We start from the raw sequence: 21119 nt of genomic DNA, 5'->3' as shown, positions 1-21119 counted from the left end.
TGTTGTCCGTATGGAACACAAGGGATATGAACAGGGTCTCCCATGTCTTAGACCTTTAGACCAAGAGGAAATTCCCTCTTGGATCGAGGGCAGACATTGGTTTGGAAGTTTGCAGGCGGGGCTACCTCATCACGAGACCATGACATTTACCCACCTTTGACCACCTCCCCTATGAGAGACCACCCCACGTTGGGCGCCATGGTGACACGCGGGATATAAACCTGGGTCCGGTATCCAAAAAGAATCTCAGAAAATATCCTAGGAATCCAGATGAAACTGTTTTTAAGTTAAAAATATGTATAACTCCCAGCACAGAGTGTTTTAGGATGATGTTAAGACACAGCTCAGACAAACTCTGAGCCAGGAGTAAAATCAACTCAAAAAAGCTTATCTCAGCTGGTAATCACGACAGTTTGAAGAACCAAAAAAGGAAAGATAGTGATGACGCTCATTGACATTGTTGCAAATGATGGGGAAAACGTAGTGATGGCGCCCGAGGGTAGGCCTGCCGTCTTATCGGCTCTCAACCAATCATGCTATTTTTTTATTTTTTTTGCGTTGTTCGTAACATAATTTGTACATAATGTTGCTGCTACCATCTCTTAATAACTTTTGGACATCAGAACTGGGATTACTCACCACAAGTCGGACGAGGAGTTCTTCTTCAATGAGTCGGCCGTAAGGGATATACTGCAAATACCCGACCAGGCCCCGATCCCCGTGATTTGCTGGAGAAGGAAACTGAGATTTCGAGGCTAAAGATCCGGGTGCCTTGCGAGGATCAGGCAACGACTGGCTAATCTGCCCTTGCCTTCCATTCTACTAGCTAACTTTCAATCACTTGAAAATAAATAAAAAACTGTATATTACAGTATATATTACAGAAATGCAGCCATGTTGACAAAATCTATCTTATGTTTCACAGAGTCGTGGCTGAACGACAACATTAATAACATACAGCTGGCGGGTTATACACCCTATCGGCAAGATAGAACAGCAGCCTCTGGTAAGACACAGGGTGGGGGCCTGGCACTGAAACCGTACTCAATGAGCTGTATTCCGCCATAAGCGAAAAGGAAAACGCTCACCCAGAGGCGGCGCTCCTGGTGGCCGGTGACTTTAATGCAGGGAAACTAAAATCAGTTTTACCTCATTTCTATCAGCATCTTAAATGTGCAAAATAAATTCTAGACCACCTTTACTCCACACACAGGGACGTGTACAAAGCTCTCCCTCACCCTCCATTTGGCAAATCTGACCATAACTCTATCCTCCTGATTCCCGCTTACAAGCAAAAATTAAAGCAGGAAGCACCAGTGACCCGGTCTATAAAAAAGTGGTCATATGAAGCAGATGCTAAATTACAGGACTGTTTTGCTAGCACAGACTTGAATATGTTCTGGGATTCTTCCGATGGCATTGAGGGGTACACCACATCAGTCACTGGCTTTATCAATAAGTGCATCAAGGATGTCGTCCCTACAGTGACTGTACGTACATACCCCAACCAGAAGCCATGGCTTACAGGCAACATTTTCACCGAGCTAAAGGGCAGAGCTGCTGCTTTCAAGGAGTGGGACTCTAACCCAGAAGCTTATAAGAAATCACGCTATGCCCTCCAACAAACCATCAAACAGGCAAAGCATCAATACAGGACTAAGATTGAATCGTACTACATCGTACTACACATCTAGTCAAATGGCAACACATTGAACATAACATTAACATATCAATACTGAATGTTTACCTCTCCCATATGAATAGAAGAGACAGTAACGTTATCATACAGTGTCATTCATATTATAATATAGGCTACACAGCTTGCTATTTGCATTGCCCCCTCCCCTCTCCACACCACTGCCACTCTCTGTTGTCATCTATGCATAGTCCCTTTAATTAACTCTACCTACATGTACATACAACCTCAACTAACCGGTGACCCCGCACATTGACTCTGTACCGGCACCCCCCTGTATATATTGTTATTTTTTACTGCTGCTCTTTAAATTTGATTTGATTAGACAAAGCCTGCAGTCCAAACACGTTCATTTTACCCACTCAGCCCTTGCGCTAGCCACTTTCCCTCTGGGGAATTCCTGTCGAAACCAGATGCAGTTTGATTGCCATCTTAAGTTGAGGTCCAATTGCCCCCTAGGCCCTTGATTTAGCTTGAGGGAGTGAGTGGAGAACTTTGATCACTTGTGGGATTGATATGACCCACAATTCAATGCAAACTGTATTCATGTTTCAAACTCTGGTGGCCGCGAAATGTAAAATTTTGTCAACATGGCTGCATTTTCGGCATGTGAGACAAAATTATGACACTAGCTTGCTAAACAATTTCTATAGATAACATCGATTTTTGCATTGGCAAATGGGAATGACGCTCAAATGTCTTAGTCTCGTAGTGAGGAGCCTATAAAATGTAGCTAGCTTCATAAACATAGTTTTGGGAATTCAGAAATGGATTGGAATAAATGACCAAGCTATAAAATTAGCTAGCCAGCTCTGGCTAACTGTAGCTAGCTACCTGACAGGTGTGCTAGCTAGCTATGTTAGCTTTCTAGGTACGTTAATAGCTTTAGGTTGGTTGTTTTTAAACTCAACTTCAAGATACCCTCTCCGATCATCACTCCCCCTCACATGGGAAAGGTACATTTAAGGTACACTCGTATGTGACGATGTAAAAAGTTATTCAAGGGCTGAGGGTATAGAGCCGGTGGCTGTCTACTTTGCTTTTGGACTGCAACCCAAGAGAAAATTCCCTCTTGCGCTGAGGTCAGACACTGGTTTTGAAGTTCGCAGGCAGGGCTACTTCATCACATGACCATGACCGACTCATGTCCCCTACATGTACACATTGAAGTGCTGACAATATTCAGCTAACTCAAGTAACATTAACCTATCAATACTGAATGTTTACCCCTCCCATATGAATATAAGAGACAGTGACGTTATCATACAGTGTCATTCATATTATAATATAGGCTACACAGCTTGCTAGGTAACGTTAGCTAGCATCCTCACATAAACATGCTGGCTGTAGCTATATGCTGACTGTTAGATGAACCATAGCTAGATAGGAGCTCTTAGGCTTACACTTGCTACCATTTAAAGTAACCTTAGAACAAACCAGGCGTCATTTTATCATTATCATGGAAGCCATTATATGAGGGAAAAGATCATTGAGACCGAAGCGATGATAATTCTCTGGGGAGTAGCTTCTTGCCTGGACCTCAGTGCAGTCAAGCAAAATAAATAAATACACTGTTGAGATATAAAGCTACGGCGACAATTTCAGAATGTAACAGGCTGCTACTACAATTTCAGGTACAAATTCAAAAAATAAGTAAATAAAATAAGAAGAAATTACTGTGTTTCAGCTGTTTCAAAAACATTGCTATGCTATTCAAATGTCTATTGTAGGAGTGTTGTCTTAATGAGACAATTCTGTTTACACTGCCCTGCGTAGAGTGGGGCAACCTGTGTTGTCTCTCTTGTCGTGATGTGTGTTTTGTCCTATATTTTCTTTTAATTTCTTTTTCTTTTTAATCCCAGCCCCCATCCCTGCAGGAGGCCATTTGCCTTTTGGTAGGCCGTCATTGTAAATAAGAATTTGTTCTTAACTGACTTAAACTGACCTTAACTGACCTTTAAATAAAGGTGAAATAAGTCAAACAAATAAAAATAAACTGTCAAGCAAGTGTCGTTTGCTACCTCCGGTTGACAAGTTCACAAGTTTACATTGCAGTATATATGTAGCCGACATAATCAAGTAAGTGTGAAGACCTTCTTAGTCCACATCCACCCGTGTTTTGCCCCTAGCTAACACCTCTGGTTGGTTGGGTCATGTGGCCTCCTCCCCTCACATGGCGGTGGAAGGTATAGGGTAATGATGTTGCTGCAGCCCGAGAGTCTGTCAGAGCATGTTTCTGATTTTAGACTCTAGATTAGTGTCAGATATCAAACAGTGTGTGTGTGTGTGTGTGTGTGTGTGTGTGTGTGTGTGTGCCTGTTTGTGTGTACAACCACAACCGCACTAATGGTACAGTACGTGCATGCTTTTCTATTAGGGTCGTTGTGTGTCAGTGGATGTCTGTCTTGCTCTTGCACCGGCGAGATTAAAAACACAACCACCTATTTGAACCATGTCTTTAACCTACAGTTTTACAAGACGCATGTCTTTAATAGTGAAAACAGACAGCTTTTTAACAGGATTCAGTGACTCCGTTTGTACAGCTATGGTATATTAAAACCGTGGGTGGTACACACAAGGAGCCATTTCTCATATCCAGTCTCAGGGCATGGCCAGACAGATATTATTTAATTGTCTGTCATAAATTTTACTGGCAATAAATCAATATATAGATCAACAGCCGGCTTCTTATCGTGGCGACCACAGAGTCATTGTTTGATGAGCAAATCTTCTGCTTCCGCTGTCATCAGTCTCTTCATCAATGTTACTTGGTTTCTTCCCTCTTATCGGCCTGTGGTGCCGTAGAGCCATGCTGGTGAATGAGAGACTTCTAGAGCTCTATGTGGCTCTATGGGGGTGCTGCTTGGCGCTGTCAACAGGCTGCTAACTTGTTGGCTCCCACTGTGAGGACCCAGGCAGAGAGGTGTCTAGCTCATTGCCTGCAGCAGCACCACCCCCCACCCACCTCATGACAAGGAAAGATACTGTATGTCCTCTCCTCTCCAACATAATTGCCACTGTCAGTGTTTTAGCTCTCTGGAGATTACATAGGCCAACTCTGTCCTTGTACCCGAGAGAAGAGACTTCAGCTAAGACACTGGCGTGTCAGTGTCATGGCTGTGTGTGAACCGTGAACGTTGACTGACCCCAGCTGCCTCTCTCTCTCGTGGGCCTGTGGGCCGGCCGTTCCCGTCCCCTCTCCCCGAACAATGGCATGTTGTTCTCCTACCATCCCGCCCTCTCTGTCCGCTGGGCTCGCACATCTGCATCCTCCCGTCCTCCACCTCCCCTCCTCCCCCCTCCACATGACTCCCACCGGGGAGGCTCCTCATGACCATGGCGTATCAGTGCTCGATACCTCGTCATCGGGGAGAGTGCATACATTTCCCCCTTTGTTTTCTCCAGAGGGACAGGGCAAGGGAAGGAGTGCAGTGACATTTGGATATGTTTGGGGGGGGTCCACTGTGCCTGGCCAAGAGCCTTTTCCTGCAACCTCTCCCTGAACTGAACCCTGTGTTTATGGATTAGGTCTGACCAGCAGCCCTGCATGCCACCACGCCCACTAACACACACACGCACATTAACACACACGTGCGCATGCACACACACACATACACATACACACACGTACATACACACTTGACTGGGCCTTGGCCTGATTGGTCTGACTAACATTACCCTGTATCCACATTAAAGAGAGGAGAGGAGAGGAGAGGAGAGGAGAGGAGAGGAGAGGAGACGAGACGAGACGAGACGAGACGAGACGAGAGGAGAGGAGAGGAGAGGAGAGGAGAGGAGAGGAGAGGAGAGGAGAGGAGAGGAGAGGAGAGGAGAGGAAGACGATAATGGAAGAGAAGAGAAAGAGGTGTCAGAGTATAGAGCAAAGTACAGAGTTGTTGATGTTACCTGCTCACTCTACACTCTTAGAAAAGGGGTTCCAAAAGGGTTATTCAGCTGTCCCTATAGGAGAACCCTTTTTGGTTCCAGGTAGAACCCTCTGTGGAAAGGTTTCCACATGGAACCCAAAGGGGCTCTACCTGGTACTAAAAATGGTTCTTCAAAGGGTTATCCTATGGGGACAGCCAAAACGTTTGAGGTTCTAGATAGCACCTTTTTCTCTAAGAATGTAAGATGTCGCTCAATATGAGATACAGACAGAATATCACTTTGTTAGTTTGTCCTACAATTTCAGACAAATCATGTCTCTATTTCAGCATATCCTTTCGCAGTCTACAATGACTCCCCACTGTCTGACTACCCCGGTGCTGTAAGGCTTACCCTAGTTCAGTGAATGCTAATAAGAGCTGTGTTGGAGAGGAGAGGAGAGGAGTCCTGGTTGTGTTTGTTTTCTGGGCCTAGCTGGCTGGCATCATACCCAGACGCAGATCAGCTGCACTGATAGCACAGGAAAACCAGGGCATGCAACCTCCCCTCCGCAGCCTCCCCTCCACTCCAACCTCCAACCCACCCTCCAATCAGAATACACTCTCACTCACAACCGTTGCCTTCTGACCCCATTCAACTTAAGCCCCTCCACCCACACACACACACACACACACAGGTGTGTATGTCTGTACATTTGAGTTGGTATTTATTTTTCTACGTTGTGAGTTTGTGTTAGGAAGAATGTGTTCGTTGGGGCATGGTTATCAGTGGGTTTCATGAGAACATGTCTGTTTGTGTTTGTGTGTACAATGTGTATGTGTTTGTTACTTTCTCTGTGTGCGTTGGCATTGTGTGAATTCTCACTCAGGAAATCGCAGGTTCTGCCTTCTCGCACATGATGTGTGTTGTGAATTCACTCACCCGGTCACTAGAAAAGTGCATCCTATAGGTGGTACAGAGTGGAACCTACCCTACGAGAAAGCATACTAAAACACTCAGCGAGTTCACAGCTCCACAGAGCAAGGGGACAACACTATGGTACGTAGAACGGGGTCATCTCTCCTTGTAGCAGACACAGACACACACCCACTCCCGTGCTATGCTCACACACACACACACGTGAGCCTCGTGTAGGATTTGCACAATAACAGAGAAAGAAACGTTGCTCAATCATGTCCGACTTGTTGATCTCTTGTTCACCGCCCCTTTGCTAACGATAGGATTCTTGGGTTTATGGTTTTATTCCATTCTTTGTGAGCCACAGGCACGACAGGCTAATGATAGGGTGTGGGAGAGGGTACGCTTGGAGAGGGGAGGCAAAGAGAATGACTCGGGGGCAGACAGCATGGAACCCTGACGTGACATGAGTGGCCCCACATCTCTCCGGGATTAGCATTAGCACGCGTGCTCACTAGTGTTAGCATTGCTAGCACCATAGGGCCCACACCTATAACCACAACCTAGCTTTTTTAGGTTCGAAGTGACAGTAAGCACGGTCTGAGGTGCGTTAGCTTCTCCATTTGAGTTATGCTAAGGAACTAGCTCTATATGAGGAAGTGGCCGAGCAAGCTTACCTCTTAAGCACCGTTCAGACAGATGTGGTCAGTGTGTGGATGACTGTGAGAAAGTGCCTGTGTGCACTTACTGTACTATGGTATGAGTAGTAGGAGGTTTGAGTGTTCTCCTTTCCTTTGTGAAATCTCAACAACATTTAGTGGCCCCACCCTCTCCTCACGTTGAACTCTGGGTGTGGACACACACATCATACTGGACTAAATAGTAAAGTGAATTCCACAGTGTTTTGGACAAAATTCCTATTCACTCAAGAAGAGCGTGTTATTGAGACCCAGAGTGTATTTGGTGCCAAAAGAGGTGTGTGTGTGTGTGTGTGTGTGTGTGTATGTGTGTATGTGTGTATGTGTGTGTGTGTGTGTGTGTGTGTGTGTGTGTGTGTGTGTGTGTGTGTGTGTATGTGTGTGTGTGTGTGTGTGTGTGTGTGTGCTGTTCCTCCCTACACACCCTGGTCAGTAGACAAGGGACAGAGAGAGAAGACAGCGCTTTTGACGGCCCCGTAATTTTCTCAGTGAAACCAATTCAATTGAATCCCAAGCAGAACGAATGGAATTAGGCGCGGGAATTTGCTCAAGTTGCCATCTTCGCACAGACAATGATTTAGTGTTCAGGCAATGGGTTCGTGTTCACGGGACGACCTCACGTCACATTGCCAGGAGAATGAAGGGAAGAAAAAAAAAGGAAGACAAGGAATGGAAAGAGAGACAGATTGCCCTGGTCCACATATACAGCAGATGAGAGAGAGAGATGGAAAGGGGGCACTGACAGGGGAGAGAGGGAGGAGGTTTGCGAGAATCTAGTGAGAAATACCGAGAGAACAATGTGAACCAAAACAATGGGTTACCGATGGGTTAACTGTTTAATCTGAGCACATATTTGTGAAGATTAGCAGATATGAACAGACTTTTCATCCAGACTGTTTCTGTCTGCAGTCTCTCTCCTACCTCAGCTTATCTCTCTCTCTGTGTTGGGGGGGGGGGGGGGGCTCTTGGCAGTGCTGGCCTGGGTCTTGTGATGGGGGATCAGTCACAAGACGGGCAGACAGGCCCTGGATCTGTGGTTCTCAGGGGGTTCCAGCCAGACACGGGTGCCCCCTCCTCCCTTTCTAACACAGGTGGAAGAGTGGGACAGAGTGGTCGGGAGATATAGGCAGGCGCCAACTCGAAATATCAAAACTATGTCCTACCCCGACAGCCTAAACACTTCGTATTGACTACACACATTACTGGTTTGCAATATCAAAGTATATTTGGGAGCAGAAGTCAATGCTGCGAGGAAGCATATAAAAAGGCTCTCCTTTTTTGGCATCCTTCAGGTTAAGCAATTTCTCATCTCCCCACCTCCACACCCGCATACACACTCGTCTACTCTCAGCTGGCTCTAGGTAAGTCGTTATGTGGTTATTGGGTGGGTGTTACTGGCTGATCTGTCACATATTACCCCTGGATGAGCTTCTGATTGCCTCCAAATGCCTCCTGTTTTGCCTGGAGGAAAAACAGCCAATGAATCAAAATGGCTCCTTTGCTCAGTCGTCGCCGCCAATTTGGCCTGGGTTTCCCTGGCAACGCAAACTTGGTTTCTCTCTGAGGACAGAACGACAGGGGGAGATAGTTCTAGCTGTTTGGAGGCAGGCTGACTCACTGACATTGCCATCCAACAGCAACACCGTTGCTCTTGTTATTTCATCAAGTTCTTGCCTGCGTTCCAAATGATACCCTCTTCCCTACACAGTGCACTACTTTTGACCAAAGCCATATTGGCCCTGGTCAAAGTTAGTGCACCACGTAGGTGTCATTCGGGACGCCGACCTTCCCTCTTTTTCCTTGCCAGGCTTGAACACAGTGAGAAATGTCTATTGAGTTCCCATAGGCTCAAGGTCTCCTCAGAGCAGAGCCAGGAGGGAATTGGTCCCGTTCTTGATTCTTTTCTTTGTAAGAGTCAAAGGGGAGAGGAGGTCTGCCTGTAAGACTTAGCAACCAGCGACTACAATAGATTGAAATATAACCTCTCCTTGGTTACTTTTGTCTCTGTCTACTCAAGCTTATGGTGTGTGAGTGAGTGTGACCAAGGCAGTGGACCACAACTCCATCTCAACATGTTGCTGATGATAACCACAGTCAACCACGGCAGTTTAAATATGCTTGAGACGGGCGTCTGTTTGAATGTAAATGTCTGTGTTGTGAACGCTCTGTTTGCGTTGCTCTATTGGCTCTGGCCTCAGATAAGACGCGGCCTTTACTTGGTCAGGCATGAGTGACCTTTATGGGTCATGTTCAGTTCACATGCTCCATCCAGTCAGCCTCCCTCTGTCCTTTCTGTTCTGCCCCACAGTAACCTATTGAGACCAGGCTTAAGACACACACAGTGACACACACACACACACACACACACATACAGTATGTTCAGAAACAGCGAATCATACACACACCAATACTACATCATTCAGCCATGCTGATGTAAGTTACACCTACAGAAAGCAATGCTCTCACACAGCTGCCACTTTGTCTACAAAGGTCATCACAGACAATACATTGTTCGTCGTTTCAAAGATGTATTCCCATATGAGAAGGTTTTGCTTCAACTGGCACAGTTACGAAACAATGTATTCTTGTTTTCTTGACCCCATGTCACACATTGCTCCCATAGCCAAAACAAATACCCCAAATTACCCTAGATTCTTAGTCAGGTCATCTTGCATGGAGCTAAAGTCAACCAGTGTCATTTCACGTACAATGGCCACTTTCTGTAGTTGTGGATGTTTGTGTGTCTCTACGTCTTTGTGTGGGTGTTCCTTTCTGCCCAGGGCGGCGGTTAGGAGGTGATGTGATGTGTGTTTAATGCTCTCCTTACTTACTCCTGAGCCACACACACACACAGCCAGCCTCTTATTGACTGACCTGGCCTGTCACAGTAAACAAAACAAATCACATTTCCCTGCAATAGAATGGATGTACATAATGGCATTTATGGGTGCCTCAAGACATATTTATATCAGCTGAGTTGAATTGAGTTGGAGGTGTCTCCCTGAGTGAGTATCTCTTGAGGTAATGGCTAGTGAAGCTTGGATATAAGTTATTTGGTATTATACTTCCTCCCCATAGTTACTCTGCTTAGAGAAACAACTAGGTAGAAAACTACGGGATACATACACAAGTCTTAACCACCCTATCCTCGCTCTGCTTTATTGGCATGAATGGGTGGTCGCCACGGTCGCCAAAGCAATGTATTTATTAGTATTACACACTGTATTACACACAATGTATATACTAGTATTACACACAATGTATATATTAGTATTACACACTGTATTACACACAATGTATATATTAGTATTACACGCTGCATTACACACAATGTATATACTAGTATTACACACTGTATTACACACAATGTATATATTAGTATTACACACTGTATTACACACAATGTATATACTAGTATTACACACTGTATTACACACAATGTATATACTAGTATTACACACTGTATTACACACAATGTATATACTAGTATTACACACTGTATTACACACAATGTATATACTAGTATTACACACTGTATTACACACAATGTATATATTAGTATTACACTGCATTACACACAATGTATATATTAATATTACACACTGTATTACACACTGTATTACACACAATGTATATACTAGTATTACACACTGTATTACACACAATGTATATACTAGTATTACACACTGTATTACACACAATGTATATATTAGTATTACACTGCATTACACACAATGTATATATTAATATTACACACTGTATTACACACTGTATTACACACAATGTATATACTAGTATTAACACTGTATTACACAAAATGTATATATTAGTATTACACACTGTATTACACACTGTATTACACACAATGTATATATATTAGTATTACACACTGTATTACACACTGTATTACACACAATGTATATATTAGTATTACACATTGTATTACACACAATGTATATATTAGTATTACACACTGTATTACACACAATGTATATATTAGTATTACACACTGTATTACACACAATGTATATATTAGTATTACACACTGTATTACACACAATGTATATATTAGTATTACACACTGTATTACACACAATGTATATATTAGTATTACACACTGTATTACACACAATGTATATATTAGTATTACACACTGTACTACACACAATGTATATATTAGTATTACACACTGTATTACACACTGTATTACACACAATGTATATGTTAGTATTACACACTGTATTACACACTGTATTACACACAATGTATATGTTAGTATTACACACTGTATTACACACAATGTATATATTAGTATTACACACTGTATTACACACTGTTTTACACACAATGTATATATTAATATTACACACTGTATTACACACAATGTATATACTAGTATTACACACTGTATTACACACAATGTATATATTAGTATTACACACTGTATTACACACAATGTATATATTAGTATTACACACTGTATTACACACAATGTATATATTAGTATTACACACTGTATTACACACAATGTATATATTAGTATTACACACTATTATACACAATGTATATATTAGTATTACACACTGTATTACACACAATGTATATATCAGTATTACACACTGTATTACACACAATGTATATATTAGTATTACACACTGTACTACACACAATGTATATATTAGTATTACACACTGTATTACACACAATGTATATATTAGTATTACACACTGTATTACACACAATGTATATATTAGTATTACACACTGTATTACACACAATGTATATATTAGTATTACACACTGTATTACACACAATGTATATATTAGTATTACACACTGTATTACACACAATGTATATATTAGTATTACACACTATTATACACAATGTATATATTAGTATTACACACTGTATTACACACAATGTATATATCAGTATTACACACTGTATTACACACAATGTATATATTAGTATTACACACTGTATTACACACAATGTATATATTAGTATTACACACTGTATTACACTGTAAATGAACAATATGTTTGAGTAACAATAATAATATATCAACAAATAGCAACAATTAAGAAATGTAATCTATTGGGTTTATGGGTTTATGTGTATGACATGTTGGGAGCTTTTGTCTCTGTTATACTATAACAGGGAAGGACGTATAACCTACAGCAACATCTATCATCTCTACGTTTTCTCTTAACAACCTCTCTCTCTCTCTAGGTGGGGTGGGCATCGCGGCCACCCAGCTGTGCCAGACAGTGAAGGATGTGACCGTGTTCGGGACGGCGTCGGCCAGTAAGCACGAGACCATCAGCCAGGGCGGAGTCACGCACTGCATTGACTACCGTACACGGGACTACGTGGAGGAGGTCCGCAAGATCAGCCCCAAAGGTGAGAGGTCAGGGGTCATCTGACCTATCTTACAGCACTGAGATGGGCTGCGTTTCAAATGGAACCCCAATGCCTACAGTGAGGGGGGAAAGTATTTGATCCCCTGCTGATTTTGTACGTTTGCCCACTGACAAAGAAATTATCAGTCTATAATTTTAATGGTAGGTTTATTTGAACAGTGAGAGACAGAATAACAACAAAAAAATCTAGAAAAAACTGTCAAAAATGTTATAAATTGATTTGCATTTTAATGAGGGAAATAAGTATAAGTATTTGACCCACTCTCAATCAGAAAGATTTCTGGCTCCCAGGTGTCTTTTATGCAGGTAACGAGCTGAGATTAGGAGCACACTCTTAAAAGGAGTGCTCCTAATCTCAGTTTGTTACCTGTATAAAAGACACCTGTCCACAGAAGCAATCAATCAATCAGATTCCAAACTCTCCACCTTGGCCAAGACCAAAGAGCTCTCCAAGGATGTCAGGGACAAGATTGTAGACCTACACAAGGCTGGAATGGACTACAAGACTATCGCCAAGCAGCTTGGTGAGAGGGCGACAACAGTTGGTATGATTATTTGCAAATGGAAGAAACACAAAAGAATTGTCAGTCTCCCTCGGCCTGGGGCTCCATGCAAGATCTCACCTCGTGGAGTTGCAATGATCATGAATACGGTGAGGAATCAACACAGAACTACACAGGAGGATCTTGTCAATGATCTCAAGGCAGCTGGGACCATAGTCACCAAGAAAACAATTGGTAACACACTACGCCGTGAAGCACTGAAATCCTGCAGCGCCCGCAAGGTACCCCTGCTCAAGAAAGCACATATACATGCCCGTCTGAAGTTTGCCAATGAACATCTGAATGATTCAGAGGACAACTGGGTTAAAGTGTTGTGGTCAGATGAGACCAAAATGGAGCTCTTTGGCATCAACTAGACTTGCTGTGTTTGGAGGAGGAGGAATGCTGCCTATGACCCCAAGAACACCATCCCCACTGTCAAACATGGAGGTGGAAACATTATGCTTTGGGGGTGTTTTTCTGCTAAGGGGACAGGACAACTTCACCGCATCAAAGGGACGATGGACGGGTCCATGTACCGTCAAATCTTGGGTGAGAACCTCCTTCCCTCAGCCAGGGCATTGAAAATGGGTCGTGGAGGGTATTCCAGCATGACAATGACCCAAAACACACGGTCAAGGCAACAAAGGAGTGGCTCAAGAAGAAGCACATTAAGGTCCTGGAGTGGCCTAGCCAGTCTCCAGACCTTAATCCCATAGAAAATCTGTGGAGGGAGCTGAAGGTTCGAGTTGCCAAACGTCAGCCTCAAAACCTTAATGACTTGGAGAAGATCTGCAAAGAGGAGTGGGACAAAATCCCTCCTGAGATGTGTGCAAACCTGGTGGCCGTCTACAAGAAACGTCTGACTTCTGATTGCCAACAAGGGTTTTTCCACCAAGTACTAAGTCATGTTTTGCAGAGGGGCCAAATACTTATTTCCCTCATTAAAATGCAAATCAATCTATAACAATTTTGACATGCGTTTTTCTGGATTTTTTTGTTGTTATTCTGTCTCTCACTGTATAAAATAAACCTACCATTAAAATTATAGACTGATAATTTCTTTGTCAGTGGGCAAACGTACAAAATCAGCAGGGGATCAAATACTTTTTTCCCTCACTGTATATAGTGCACCTTATGGGCCCTAGTCGAAAGTAGTTCACTACATAGGGAATAGGGCGCCATTTGGGACACAAGCATGGTGTGACCCATAATTTCCACAATATGATCCATGAGATACGTATACTGAGATGGCTAATGGGCCCTGGGTCATGCAACCGTTGGTCCTAAGGAATACTCTGTAGTTGCAATGTTGTGTTCGTAAAATTGTGTTTGTCTTCCATTTGCAGATAACAAACTGCTAGATGTTTCCATTTCGCTGTGTCACGACTCTCAGCCCTGATAGCTGGGGTGCATTTGAGACGGTCGGAGGTGTAATAGGCACTAGACAGAAACGTGTTTTTCCACTCAGACAAAGTATTTGAGAAGTCTGTGACTCAGTGTGGATCACATCCCCCAACGTATCCCCAAGGCCAGGGCACATAAGATTCATACCACTTTCTGCCTTAGGAGACATTCAATTCATCGCTCATCACCGAAACAGAACGTCCTCCAATTCCTCACTCTTTACTCACTTACCTCTGGTTACATAGAAGCAGGGTGGAGGATTTTATACCAGAAGCTCACTTGGTAGTACCCCTCCCAGCAGCAGCAGCGAGACAGAGACAGAGACAGAGACAGAGACAGAGCGAGAGAGAGAGAGAGAGAGAGAGAGAGAGAGAGAGAGAGAGAGAGAGAGAGACAGAGACAGCGAGAGAGAGAGAGAGACAGAGACAGAGACAGAGAGAGACAGAGACAGAGACAGAGAGAGAGAGAGAGAGAGAGAGAGAGAGAGAGACAGAGACAGCGAGAGAGAGAGAGAGAGAGAGAGAGAGAGAGACAGAGAGAGAGAGAGAGAGAGAGAGAGAGGTGTGTGACTGACATTTTGGACAGAAGAACATGTCAAATTAGTGGCAGGGATCCATGAGAAGTCTGTCAGTCTGTGTGACTGTGGCTCAGTTAGGGCAGGGTCCTCCTGAAAGCCTTGTAAATCAATGGGCCTATCAGCTAATGGACCGAGGAGAGGAGAGGAGAGGAGAGGAGAGGAGAGGAGAGGAGAGGAGAGGAGGACTAACCCACTTTAAGGAGACCCACATTCACTGAAAAAAAACATAATTGGGAAAGATCGAGGCAGCATGAGCAAATATATATAATACGTTGCTTTAGTTGGTTATTTATTCTCTCCAAGAAATCACTACCTGGGAATGGAAGTCCAACAGTCTAGGATGGGATGATGTTTATTCCTTGTCTTATCAGTGACATTAAAATGAGTAGAATTCCAGCGTTCTCTCCCCCTCCCGACATTTGGCATATGTATGAACTGCTCTGCAAAAACATAGCAACGCCTGCCCTCCTCCCTCTACACCACCGGCATTCTAATACGATACCAACCAAGCAACATTGAGCTGTACTGACTACCTCTCGCTGTCTTTCCCCCTCTCCTCTCCTCTCCTCTCCTCTCCTCTCCTCTCCTCTCCTCTCCTCTCCTCTCCTCTCCTCTCCTCTCCTCTCCTCTCCTCCAGGGCTGGATATTGTGCTGGATCCTCTGGGAGGCTCAGACACCCACAAGGCGTACAACCTGCTGAAGCCCATGGGCAAGCTCATCACCTACGGTGAGACAGGAAGGACAAAAGACCTCAATTATACTTTGCTTTATTTCCACACATATCAATACCAGTGGTTTAGAACACAAATAGCACAGTGTGCACAAAATACACACAAAGGGTTGTCCATGTCCTCAGTGTGTGTGTGTGTGTGTGTGTGTGTGTGTGTGTGTGTGTGTGTGTGTGTGTGTGTGTGTGTGTGTGTGTGTGTGTGTGTGTGTGTGTGTGTGTGTGTGTGTGTGTGTGTGTGTGTGTGTGTGTTGTCTGTGGGAAGGCCTCTGTAGTCTCGCTCTGTGATGATGCCAGTTTGCAGCAGGCATGGCATGCATGGGACAGTGGGCTGGGGAGGCATGCCTGGAGAACAGGGCCTTGCCTTCTGCATGTTGCAAAGACGACTAACCAACTACCCAGCATGGTGGTCCCACCCTGATCCATTCACCCACTCAAACCCTTCTCTACCCCCCACCCCAACACTCCCCCTCCCTCCTTGCTGCTCCTCTACCAGTTTATCAGAAGTATGCATGGCGGGACAATGGGCGTTCTATCCACACGGAACCTGGAATGTCTGAATGTAGCAGACTGAAAACCTCTCCAGCTCCCCCTCCTCTCTCTAAGCACGCTTTTGTGTCCCATCCACGGGAGAGAGGGAGATCGTGAAAGAGAGAGGATGAGACAGAGCGAGAAAGAGAGAGAGAGGAGGGCAGAGAGGGTTATGAGAACAGAGATTGAGAGAGAAAAGGGGATGTGTGGAAAGTGAGGCTGGGAGGGAGGAAAGCGAGAGGGAACTGGAAAGAGACTGAGAGCATAAAGGAAGAGAGGCAGAACGGGGGAAAGAAAAGAGGAAGAGAGGAGGGAGTGGGTGGGTGGGTGGGTGAGTGGGTGGGTGAGGATTGTAGGCTATGTGGTACCTGCCAGGACCTCAGCCTGGCTATAGAACTGTCCATCGGGAAAATGGCACTGAAAATGGGACATACTGAAAAGATCATGTTTAAAGAGAGATAAAAGAGGGGGACCCGGTGAAAACAAAGTTGAGGGCAGAGAGGGTAAGGCCAGAGCAAGGGAGGTAGAGGGAGAAAGAGGGAGTTGGGGTAGATAATGAGACTGAAGTGGACTGGGGAACAATGGCTGATCAGTCAATCAATTACACACAGACCCAAACTGACCCTACACTGAGAATAAAACCGACACAAGGACCCCTGCCCCATTCACACACACACACACACACACACACACACATACACACCCGTTTTAATGCATTTTAACACACTTTAACACCCGTTTTAACGCCCTTTAACACCCGTTTTAACACCCTTTAACACCCGTTTTAACACCCTTTAACACCCGTTTTAACGCCCTTTAACACCAGTTTTAACGCCCTTTAACACCCGTTTTAACACCCTTTAACACCCGTTTTAACGCCCTTTAACACCCATTTTAACACCCTTTAACACCCGTTTTAACATCCTTTAACACCCGTTTTAACGCCCTTTAACACCTGTTTTAACACCCTTTAACACCCGTTTTAACGCCCTTTAACACCTGTTTTAACACCCTTTAACACCCGTTTTAACACCCTTTCACACCCGTTTTAACGCCCTTTAACGCCCGTTTTAACACCCTTTAACACCCGTTTTAACACCCTTTAACACCCGTTTTAACGCCCTTTAACGCCCGTTTTAACACCCTTTAACACCCGTTTTAACATCCTTTAACACCCGTTTTAACACCCTTTAACACCCGTTTAACGCCCTTTAACACCTGTTTTAACACCCTTTAACACCCGTTTTAACGCCCTTTAACACCCGTTTTAACACCCTTTAACACCCGTTTTAACACCCTTTAACCCTTTGTGCTCTCTCCCCTTGCAGGTGCAGCTAACATGCTAGCAGGCCAGAAGAAGAACCTTCTGGCGGTGGCTAAGACCTGGTACCACCAGTTCTCCATCCACACGCTCAGCCTGATCCAGAACAACAAGTCAGTGTGTGGCTTCCACCTGGGCTACCTGGACGGAGAGGTGGAGGTCATCCTGCAGGCCATGACCACCATCCTGGACCTCTATAGGCAGGGCAAGATCAAACCACGCATCGACTCCACCTATCACCTCGAACAGGTGGGTGTGTGTGGGTTTGTGTTCTTGCGTGTTTGTGTGTGTGTATGGTTGGGCGTGGCTCTATGAGACCGGATGAGATTAGGCACATGTGTCTGTGAATAAAAGTCTCTCCCTCCATCAGATGTCCCTTTGAGTGAAAGACAGAATCAGATTGACAGAAAGAGGGATAGAGGGAGGGTGAGAGAAGGGGAGAGAGGGGGAAGAAAGAGGGGGCTGATATGTTAGGGCCAGTCAATGGTTAAGGCCTGTGAAACTGTCCAGAGAGAAGTGTTTCTCTCTTTCTCTCTGTCTCTCTCTCTCTCTCTCTCTCTCTCGGTCTCTCTCTCGCTCTCTCGGTCTCTCTCGCTCTTTCGGTCTCTCTCTCTCTCTCGGTCTCTCTCTCTGTCTCGGTCTCTCTCTCTCTCTCTCTCGTTCTCTCTCTCTCGGTCTCTCTCTCTGTCTGTCTCTCTCTCTGTCTCTGTACTCTCTGTTCTCTCTCTTACTCCGCCTCACACCCTCCCTTTCTCTCTGTGTATCTTTTTCTCATTTTCTCTCCTGTTGCCATGGTAACCCCCGTTGGTCTGCCAGGGCTTCTGTCTTAGGGAGGGGCCCCGGGTATGACAGCGAGAGACCGAATGGGATGAAGGAGTATAGGATGGAAGAGGGTAGATGAGAGAAGGACAGAGAAATGAGGTGGATAGAGTTCAAGGAAAGATGATTGCAACAGGAAGTGGCATGTAGTAATAGCTGTTACAATTCCTCTTGGTGTAAATTATATTACATATCATCAGCATAAAACAGCTCTTAAACTTGAATTAATAAGATGGTCAATCGATTCAGGTGACCTGGGGGACCCAGACACCACACCCTAACTCCATCTATCACCCCCCCCCCCCCAACCCCTCCTCTCTGACCTATCCTGTCCCGCTCCATGTCTGCACTATTAATCAACGAACATGTTAACACAGCATGTGTAAGAGCCTGGTGCCTCATATTGAGCAACTCCGTCAGGGCTTTGTACTGTATTAGTTACATGCGCCGAATACAACAGGTGTAGTAGACCTTACAGTGAAATGCTGAATACAACAGGTGTAGTAGACCTTACAGTGAAATGCCGAATACAACAGGTGTAGTAGACCTTACAGTGAAATGCTGAATACAACAGGTGTAGTAGACCTTACAGTGAAATGCTGAATACAACAGGTGTAGTAGACCTTACAGTGAAATGCCGAATACAACAGGTGTAGTAGACCTTACAGTGAAATGCTGAATACAACAGGTGTAGTAGACCTTACAGTGAAATGCCGAATACAACAGGTGTAGTAGACCTTACAGTGAAATGCTGAATACAACAGGTGTAGTAGACCTTACAGTGAAATGCTGAATACAACAGGTGTAGTAGACCTTACAGTGAAATGCCGAATACAACAGGTGTAGTAGACCTTACAGTGAAATGCTGAATACAACAGGTGTAGTAGACCTTACAGTGAAATGCTGAATACAACAGGTGTAGTAGACCTTACAGTGAAATGTCGAATACAACAGGTGTAGTAGACCTTACAGTGAAATGCCGAATACAACAGGTGTAGTAGACCTTACAGTGAAATGCTGAATACAACAGGTGTAGTAGACCTTACAGTGAAATGCTGAATACAACAGGTGTAGTAGACCTTACAGTGAAATGCTGAATACAACAGGTGTAGTAGACCTTACAGTGAAATGCTGAATACAACAGGTGTAGTAGACCTTACAGTGAAATGCTTACTTACGAGCCCCTAACCGACAGTGCAGTTTCAAAAAATATGGATGAGAATAAGAGATAAAAGTAACAAGTCATTAAAGAGGAGCGGTGAAAAAAATAACAATATATAGAGGGTGGTGCCGGTACATCAGCTCTGATGTCTAGAGGGTCTTACCATTCTCAGACAGACAGTGCTTCTAGTTGTGATTATTAGTGCATACACTGCAGGGAGGTAGGGAGCCACTCGCTGTGAGAACACTCAGAGTTAGACGGCAGAGGCAGACTTTCAGAGAGAGAGAGAGAGAGAGAGAGGAGCAGTGAGTGACTGAAGGCTGGATGCTTGAGGACGTACAACAATTGCAGTGCTGCTTCAGTAATTGGGCTGGTTGTGGTTTCACTCACACAAGCTACACTTACAAATCCCTGGCGTCCCCGCCCCTGATCACCACACCTCCGTCGTCTCAGTCCTCTCCTCCTCCTCTACCACCTCTTCCTCCTCCCCTTCATAGGTTTTTCACTAAAGGGATGCTCCAGAGCTTTTGTATAATATCAGCCAGTCTCACGGTCGTTGGTTGAAATAATGGACCAAGGCGCAGTGTTGCATAGAGTTCCCTGTTTATTGGATGAAACTCATGTTTATTGGAGAAAACCGTGAAGCGCAAAACGAAACGTGAAACTAACATAGTGCTCGCAGGCAACTAGACATAGACAAGATCCCACAAAAACCCAATGGGAAAAGGCTGCCTAAATATGAACCCCAATCGGAGCCAACGATAGACAGCTGCCTCTGATTGGGAACCATACCAGGCCAACATAGAAATGAAAAAACGAGACTACCCACCCTAGTCACACCCTGACCTAACCAGAAAAGAGAATAAAAAGGATCTCTAAGGTCAGGGCGTGACAGCCAGTAGTTTTGAAAGTAGTGTCAAAATAGGCCCCCGGAAATGGTGCACAATGGTGTACTACCATTTGTATGTTACGTCCTGAAAAAGAAAAAATATATATTTTAAAATATATATATATATATATAGAGAGAGAGAGCATTTTTGGGCAATTCGTATGATATGTTACTAATTCCAATTCGTACAATATGTTACACCTCTGTAAGTGCTTAAGATCCCGGACTGTCCATCTGAATATCACCTGAATATCACCTCTCCCTCCTTAACTCCGACATGACTCCCCCTCTTCCATGCCTGTGTGTGTGTGTGTGTGTGTGTGTGTGTGTGTGTGTGTGTGTGTGTGTGTGTGTGTGTGTGTGTGTGTGTGTGTGTGTGTGTGTGTGTGTGTCTCAGGGCCAAGCTTTGACAAGGCTTTGGGTTGCTAGGAGATGGCCCTCTGTTGCCGTGGCATTGGTCGTTCGGTGGTCTGCCTGCCTGCCTGTGCGGGCTGGCGTGGGTGGGGGGTAGAAGGGAGGGGTGGAGAGCAGAGGAGGCTGGTAGG

At 44.5% G+C, this 21119-nt stretch overlaps 1 protein-coding gene across 1 annotated transcript in view; it reads left to right on the top strand.

Moving 5' to 3' along the window:
* LOC110486226 (synaptic vesicle membrane protein VAT-1 homolog) overlaps positions 1 to 21119 on the top strand; it is a 39949-nt gene that overhangs the window by 14465 nt on the left and 4365 nt on the right. Inside the window, exons 3-5 of the mRNA XM_036940931.1 lie at positions 12409 to 12579; positions 15763 to 15852; positions 17712 to 17953. Coding sequence (XP_036796826.1) covers positions 12409 to 12579; positions 15763 to 15852; positions 17712 to 17953 — 503 coding nt within the window. The remainder of the gene's footprint in view (positions 1 to 12408; positions 12580 to 15762; positions 15853 to 17711; positions 17954 to 21119) is intronic.

This window comes from Oncorhynchus mykiss, chromosome 13 (assembly GCF_013265735.2).
Source record: "Oncorhynchus mykiss isolate Arlee chromosome 13, USDA_OmykA_1.1, whole genome shotgun sequence".
In the NCBI taxonomy this organism is placed as follows: Eukaryota; Metazoa; Chordata; class Actinopteri; order Salmoniformes; family Salmonidae; genus Oncorhynchus; species Oncorhynchus mykiss.
The sequence above is the reverse complement of the archived record's forward strand: the minus strand, read 5'-3'. Positions and strand labels throughout refer to the sequence as shown.